At 35.1% G+C, this 8,778-nt stretch overlaps 1 protein-coding gene across 1 annotated transcript; it reads left to right on the top strand.

Moving 5' to 3' along the window:
- Positions 1 to 2,391: 2,391 nt before the first annotated feature.
- On the top strand, positions 2,392 to 4,005 carry LOC126786900 (berberine bridge enzyme-like 4). The gene has a single exon (XM_050512862.1). It carries the CDS (start codon positions 2,401 to 2,403, stop codon positions 4,003 to 4,005), a length of 1,605 nt encoding a protein of 534 aa, XP_050368819.1. The 5' UTR covers positions 2,392 to 2,400.
- Positions 4,006 to 8,778: the final 4,773 nt, after the last annotated feature.

Genomic DNA, 8,778 nt, shown 5'->3' with positions numbered 1-8,778 from the left:
GGAATTACGGTCGAGTTGATAAGGTGAGTAAAATCTCACATATTTACGAATCTACCATCGCGGAGATTCAAGATTTTGCAGAGTTTTAAAGATTGAAATATGACATGTATATGATATAGTGAAATATATATATATATATATATATTTGTATAAATGGTAAATATGTACATATATATATAGTTTGCTATATTATATACTGTTATGATTTCATTGTGAATATGTCATTTTGATGACGAGAATTATATATTGAGCATGTCGAGTTAATTTGTACAATATGAGGTGATGATTATTGTATGTGGTTTTAACATGGTGTTTGTTAAAACGTTTTGTCTTCAGACGTGATTTGATGTCTTCGGACGAGTTTTGTCTTCGGACGTGATTTGATGTCTTTGGACGAGTTTTGTCTTCGGACTAGTTTGGCATGTCGGAACCTAGCCTTTGGCCGGGCGAAAGTTACGATACAGTTAGAGCTCTAGTCTGTCTGCCGGAGTACTGCATGTGAGGTAACAGATGGGTTATCGGCTCATGAGTACTCATATTTTTGGATGTTGGGTAGCAGGAGGTTGCCCGATATCGGCGGTGTACTATGTGAGGGGTAACAGAGGTGTACCAGCGTTCATTAGTACCCGTATTATAAATGTATTTGGGTAAACAGATGGGTTGCCCAATTTCTCATGAGCACTTTCATTTCATATTTTTTTGGGACAACCAGATGGGCCGTCCATTGACTCATGAGTGCATTTATATTTGTTGATTTGTGGATTTTCGTATATATTGATATGCAAGTTATATTTTCATTTTACTCATACGAGCTGTAAAGCTTACCGGGTTTGTGTTTACAATCCCGGTGCACCAATTCAATGGTGTGGTGGATAATTCCGCATGTGTTGATTAGTAGAAATCGAAGGACAACGCTGAAGACTCGAAGTCGTTCATTATCCTGCTAGTGGTGAGGTTTTTTATTGCGGATTTGTGTGAGAACTTGTGAGGATTTATTTGGGGGTTTTGTGAGAGATTGTGAGGATTATTACATCCCCATTTTTATGTAATGTTGAATTATAAATTTGGTTTATAATAATTAGTTTGTCTGAGTTATATTGTGAACTCAGTAATGATCTGATGTGGAATTTAAAATGGTTTCGATTTATTGAGATTGTTTTGGTATTTCACGACTTTGAAATTTTGAGTTTTTATGCTCGAAATTTTAGGGTCGTTACAATTTTTTCGCAGAAGGGATATCTCTGCTCAGAAATAAAGTAATTTTGATGATAAAAGTCAAAAATGCATATTTGTTAGATATAGGTATCAACTCAAAAGAGTATAGATTTTACAATGTTGAAACTAAGAAGTTAATTGTGAGCAGAGATGTTATTTTTAATGAAAAAGCTAGCTAAGATTGGAATGGAAATAAAGTGCACGAGTTACCATATGCTATTGTTTAGCAAGACGAAAAAATTCAAAATGGAGCAGTATGAAGATGATGCCATTCCCCAATCACCAACAACTCTAGTCAGTAATTCAAATAACGATCCATCTACTTCATATTACTAATCACCAGAGAGCCCTCCTCAAAGAACAAGAATGCTAAGTGATCTATACGAGACATACAACTTTGCTGGTACAAAACCAAAAACCTTTGAAGAAGCTCAAAAAGAAGGAGAAAATTTAAAATGTCACAACAATATAATCAGAGCTACAAACTTAAACTCTAGTTTCTTTTATTTAATTACAGTTTAAATTGAATTTATTTCGAATCTGTATTTTTTGTGAATTGTGATGTTTCACTGTTATGGATATTCCACAATGAGAAATTATTATATATACTCACCACATATTTCACGTGACTTACCTCCTTAATGTTAATGATCAATTTTTACTGTGATTGTTTCTGATTGATTATTATATGTAAATAAATTTTTGTCATTTTTACCACGTGCATGTTAATTATACCATGACGTAATATTGGCTGTGTACACAGATAATAATTACTCATTCCACGACTAAGGCCAACCTGCAACTTACCAGATCAGATCTTATAGCATTCATGTATGCATCAATTTTATTGTTACTTTCCAATTGCAATAAACTGAATGATGTACTATGTATTTCCATTCTAACACGGAAACAACAAAGTAATTAAAAGCTTTCCCACGAAGTCAATCGATTCAGTGAATCAACGTACAACGCAAATGAACCTTATATAGATATCTCATATCAAATCAAAAGATTCACATCATAATATATATATATATATATATATAGCAACTAATTCAAATTTTAACAACTTCCTAAGATATCTTGCACCAATTTGGAATGACTATGATTTCACATTATTATATAAAAAAAAGACCCGAACACTGCTAGTCATGGACAAGATTCTTGAACATCCAGATATATACAATGAGGGTTCTATTGCTCTCTATTCTGACATTAATCCTTTCGTTTTCAATATCAAGGACAACTTGCGATCCAATTCTCAATGACTTTGTCCACTGCCTTGCAAATCATTCCCAATACTCCACCTCCCCAATCCCTGAAGCCATTTTCACATACCAAAACAACTCTTTTCAATCTGCTCTCTTGGCATACATTAGAAACCGCAGATATTCCACACCCACAACACCAAAACCTTTGGCGATTGTTGCAGCCAAGCATGAATCTCATGTCCAATCGACTGTCATTTGTGCACGACAACATGGATTTCAAATAAGAACCCGAAGCGGTGGCCATGATTTTGAGGGTCTATCGTATGTGTCAAGTATCACCCCCTTTGTCATGCTTGACATGTCTAATCTCAGATCCGTCGATATAAACTTAACAGACGAGAGTGCTTGGGTCGAATCTGGAGCAACTCTTGGCGAATTGTATTTCAATATTGGCAACAAAAGCAATGTTCATGGGTTTCCTGCTGGAGTTTGCCATACTGTTGGTATTGGTGGCCATCTTAGTGGTGGTGGTTATGGCCCTTTGATGAGAAAATATGGACTCACAGTGGATAATGTTGTCGATGCTAAGCTAGTTGATGTGAACGGTATGATCATTGATAGAAAATTAATGGGAGAAGACCATTTCTGGGCCATTAGAGGAGGTGGTGGAGCAAGCTTTGGAGTCATTCTTGCATGGAAGATCAAACTGGTTCATGTTCCAGCCAGAGTGACTGTGTTCAATGTTAAACGAAACTTGGAACAAGGCGCTATGGATATAGTCTATCGGTGGCAATCCGTAGCGCCTCAGCTCCCTAAAAGGATCTTCGTTAGAGCAATGCTTCAAGTGCAGAAAAATAGTACTTCAGGTAAGTTGGCGATAGAAGTGTCATTCATTTGTCATTATTTGGGAGGTAGTAAAAAGCTTCTTTCATTGATCAATCACAGATTTCCAGAATTGGATCTGCAGAAAAATGATTGCTCTGAAATGAGTTGGGTAGAATCCACTGTGTTCTGGGGTAATCACCCAGTTGGAACTCCCATAGGTGTTCTGCTCGATAGGCCAATGGGGCCACCAGATTTCTTCAAGAGCAAGTCAGACTATGTGAAAGAGCCGATTCCAAAACATGGAATAGAATCCATACTGGACTTGATGCTAAAGTCTGGTCTGGATAAACTCTACATGGAATGGAACCCTTATGGTGGAAGAATGAGCGAGATATCGGAGTCGGAAACTCCATTCCCTCACAGGGATGGAAACTTGTTTTTGATCCAGTATTTAGGATATTGGAAAGAAGACAAGGTTGAGACAGCCCGCCGCTACCTCGACTTGATTAGCAAAATGTATCAAGAGATGACTCCATTTGTGTCAAAGAACCCAAGAGAGGCGTTCCTAAATTATAGGGATCTTGACCTTGGCGCCAATACGGGTAATAGTCAGACTAAAGTCGAAACTGCTAGGGTTTATGGAAGCATGTACTTTAAAGATAATTTTGATAGAGTGGTCCGAGTGAAAACTGAGGTTGATCCTCATAACTTTTTCAAGAATGAACAGAGTATTCCACCACTTTCGAGGGGATAAAAAAACGACCTTCCTCTGTTATCAAAGACGATTCAAAGCACCAAAATGCACTTAAATTAGTTCAATAGACAGTTAGCTAAGTCACATTTATTACGCGTTTTGATTATTAACAAATAGAGTTAATATCAATGGTTGAAATTACATATATGATAAATGTATGTTGGATCATTGCATCGATGCATAGAAATTTTTTCAAAATGGGTTCTATTTGCACTTCTTAAATGATTGTGTACCTTATTCTTTTTTCAATTCCTATTTGACTTTTTCACTCACATAAAAAGGCTGATAAGTACAGATTATTATTAAAATTTATTTTTTACCTCACTCTATCTCTTTATTTTTTTTATGTCACTTTTGAATTAAGATAAATTTGTCGATCAAATTGATCGATGATAATTATTCCAGGATAAGAAAATTGGTCCAAGCCCATGACCGAGTCGTAATTCTCTTCATAATTATTCCATTTCTTCTCTCCCATTTGGGGCTTGTTTGGACTCAGCCAAACGCTTTAGCACGATAGTTAATTAGCACCGAAAAAGCTACGTACACGAAGATCAAAGTAATACGCAGGCTCTCGCAGACCAAACTGGTTAGAACGTTCACATTCCTTAAATCAATCATTTCAATAGTCCCATCCACCTAGCTTATTCCTAATCTGCTCTACAAAATAAGTTCAAAAGTATACAAGATTTTTGCGATTGTGCCAACCAAATCCTTACAGCAAACTCCTCGTCATCAACTTACTGTTTGAATTGGGCAAGAATCTGCGATTTCCCCAAAAGTAATCGGATATTTTGTAAATTTAGATTCAATGTTGGTTGCTGGAGATTGAAATGAGTGGAGGAGCTCACATCTTGTCGTTGTTGCGTTCTACGCGTATCCAAATAGTGTGACAGCTGCAATGAAGATTGTTAAATTTATGACACACAAATGAAGAATAAAAAAGAGAAGTTGAGATAAATTTTCTCATATATTTAATGAGTTAAGCAAAACTACAACTACTGATATATATATATATATATACACAAAACGAGAATTAATGTCTAGAATTACTCCAAGATAAGAGCACACAATGTGGACTAAGCAATACATAGATGTGGACCAATTGATCCTTCAATTCACACACACATCCAATATCTTCAATACTCCCCCTCAAGGGAAGGCTGAAAGGAAAACGATAGCCGAACTTGACAAAAAATCTCCAAGTATGGATAAGGAAGTTATGGATGAGAGGATGGATGGGAATAAGCGAAACAAATTATGGCAGCTTTGTCCGTCCACTTTGGGTGGCTCCCATTTTATGCTCCGACAACTTGAGAGCATGAGCCACATATGCCGGGAAAGCTCTATGTGTCTAGTTTTCGTACCTTTTTATAGAACTGGATTCGGAGGTTAGAGTCTATCTCAGTTTTGGTTTGAGTGCAGTAAGGTCATTCCAGAAAAACAAAGCACAGTTTTGCTTGCTCAAATGGTTGCATGCTCAAAATTTCTCCCCCTAAAGCTAAATTGGGATATGACCCAAGTCTTCTTACTGAAAAAGAACAAATCTGATTGAAACCAACAACATCAAAAATTATGAGGTTAAAATAAAACCTCTAAACATATCTCTCATCCAAATGAAATATGAAGAAATCGGATCTTGACTATGGACAATAAATCTCTTCAAAATAAAAGAAGAAATAATAAATTGGCAAAGGAGAAATGAAATGAGGAGTTATGAACTCTAAACTGATCTCTCATCCAAAATGGAATGGGATGGAAATAGCAGAATTTGATTTCTCTTCAAAATGAAAAGAGGAAATCATGAAATAACAATGAACAAATGAGGAGTATTATATGAAAAAACTCAAACAGATTTCTCTCCCAATGATAGAAGAATAAATCAGATAATTAGACCGACTTAGATCTACTCCTTATCGGAAATGATTTGAGGTATGACCTCCTAACCGATCTCTTCTCCAAAGGAATGATGAAGAAATCATAATGACAAAAGAGACAACAACTTTGTTTATGTGTAAGGTCTGCAGCACTGCTTGCATCCCCTACATAACCATGCAGCTCATAAACACCTTATTGCTCTAATTCTCCCCCTCAAGCTCGATCGAGGGAAACCGCATAACCAAGTTTGAACTAAAGGTGATCAAACTGAGTTAGTGCAAAGGAAAATACTAGTGTCAAGAATGGAAAATATGGATTAATCAGCCGAGCCCCATTGGCAAGGAAATAAGAGGGGTCGAAATCAAATATATTCGCCAACCAAAGAGAAAAATAAATTTGGGAAATGACCCAAGCGAATCAGAAATGACTAGATTACAATGTAATCTCATATCGATACTTCCTCTAAAATAAGATGAAGAATAAGACCTTGACTATGGAAAACATATTTCTTCTCACCATGAAAAGAAGAAATCAAAAATGGCCAAGATGAAATGTGGAGATATGAACTCTTAAACAAATCTCTCCTCCAAAAATGAAATGGATGGAAAGATTATAACTTGATTTTGAACTAAAACATGGAGAATGCTCCAAGGGTTTTTTTATTCAGTTCAAAGATCAGAAACTAAAGAAACTCCGATTTGAGCTTACTCCTCATCGGGAATGATTGAGGTATGACCTCGAACTTGATTTCTCTTCAAAATGAAAGAAGAAGAAATCAGATAATGACTCTGATTTGAATGAGTGAGATAGATGGAAATAATGTTGAAATATGGTATGGGATGAACTGAGAAAATGAAGGAGCTGAAGATAGAGTTACTTCCTCCAGCCATTATGAATTAATGGAGAAGGAAGATGAAGATGAAGTTTTACGAAAGCAAGATTGCAGAAACATGTCCTATGAGGAAGCCTGCTCTGATCCAAGATGCAGAGTAAAAAAGACATGCCATAAAACCTGCTCTGATACCATGTTGAATTTATGACACACGAATAAAGAACAAGAAAGAGAAGTGGATGAATTTTCTCTGATATATTTCATGAGTTAATCAAATCAACAACTATTGATATATATATACACAAAACGAGAATTAATGCCTAGAATTACTCCAAGACAAGAGCACACAAATGTGGACTAAGCAACACATAGATGTAGACCAATTAATTCTTCAATTCACACACACATCCAATATCTTCAATAACGATAGATATAGTTGGAGAGCGAGGGTGTTTTGGTAAGCAAAAAGAGGTATACTTAGAGAGTTTTAGAGAATTAAAAAGTAATAAGGAGGTGTAATTAGCAATAGAGGTGCAACTAGAACCCCTTTTTCAAGTCCATTGTATTTTTTGTTTTGCAAATAGATGGACTCTAAGCGATAGCTCATACATCACCTAATTAAATCAATGAGTAATTATTCTGTGTACCTACCACACAACGTGACATTTTCATGTGGTGTACCAAGTCAATCATATTACGCCATGATATAATTAACATGCACACGGTAAAAATGGTAAATGCTTATTACATATAAAAACCAATCAGAACAATCACAGTAAAAAAATAGACCAATAACATTAAGAGGGTACACACGTGGATATGTGACGAGTATATATAATAATTTCTCTCAAATTAATACTATCAAGCGTCAACGGTCACAAGCCCTTCAGCTTGGTAAGCAAGGAAAAAAAATAGAAATATATTTTGGGCTTATTGACTACTTGTCGTACGGTTGTCCCCTTACATGTACATATGGCTCAAATCAGAAATAGTACAAAAAATTGAAACAAATATTTAAACAAATAAAATAATAATTTATCTTATTACCTATATTCTAGATCAAAATGAGTAAAAACTTATTAAAACGGTATTATAGATGATGTTATTTTCTTAAATTGGTCGTATATATTTATTTTATATAGAATTTTGCTTGATTTAATATTAATCGTGTCATGTAGGTTAATTTCATATTAGCAGGTTGACCCATGGTTGACTCGATTATTAAAAGGGTTATGACGGGTTAACCCGCGGCTGACCCACTTTCTGACTGTGCGGGTTTAACCCATTTTATTTCGTGCGGGTATCAAGTCGTGTTATAAGGTCGTGTCAGAATTAACATGCCTATCTATATTATTGATTTGCAAATAGAAAACATATACTAAAAAGGAAAGTTAAATTATTCAAAAAATATTTAGAAGGAAATTATTCAAATATTACTCCTTTCTCTTTTTCAGGTAATAAATTCTTCCTTTAGTTAAATTTTTCCAAGACAAGGAAGAATAATGAATCAATTACTTCCTTTCTATTTGTATACAAATTTTTGAATATATTTTTCTATCACCCAATTATGACGACTGTTGTTTTTTCTTTGATTAGATCAATTATAACGTTTAGCTTTTGATAGAAAGAAAGTCATAACGTGTCACGACCTCGATATTTCAAGTATGAAACCCGAATTCGAAGCCATGAAAAACTCTATAACAATCTCAATAAATCGAAATTATTTCAACGTCATAGTGGATCATTAATGAGTTCATGGTATAATTCAGTCAAATTCAGTCAAATTGATTATTACAAACCAAATTTATAATTCAAGGATTATATCAAATGGAAATGTAAGAATCCTCTCAATTCTCACCACAAGATAAAATAAAACAACTTCAAAGTCTTCAGAGTTGTCTGTCGATTCCGCTAATCCACACCAATGGAACTATCCCCTACACCATCGAATATGTGCACCGGGATTGCAAATACAAACCCGGTAAGCTTTGCAGCTCGTATGAGTAAACAACAATATGACTCGCATATAAATACATAAGAAAATACATAAAACATTAATCATA

This window comes from Argentina anserina, chromosome 3 (genome assembly GCF_933775445.1).
Source record: "Argentina anserina chromosome 3, drPotAnse1.1, whole genome shotgun sequence".
Lineage (NCBI taxonomy): Eukaryota > Viridiplantae > Streptophyta > Magnoliopsida > Rosales > Rosaceae > Argentina > Argentina anserina.
Note: the sequence above shows the minus strand (reverse complement) of the source record. Positions and strands in the feature narration are given on the sequence as shown.

Bases quoted from the DNA above. Each gene is read 5' to 3' on its own strand.
- LOC126786900 (XM_050512862.1), top strand. From the start codon at position 2,401: ATGAGGGTTCTATTGCTCTCTATTCTGACATTAATCCTTTCGTTTTCA.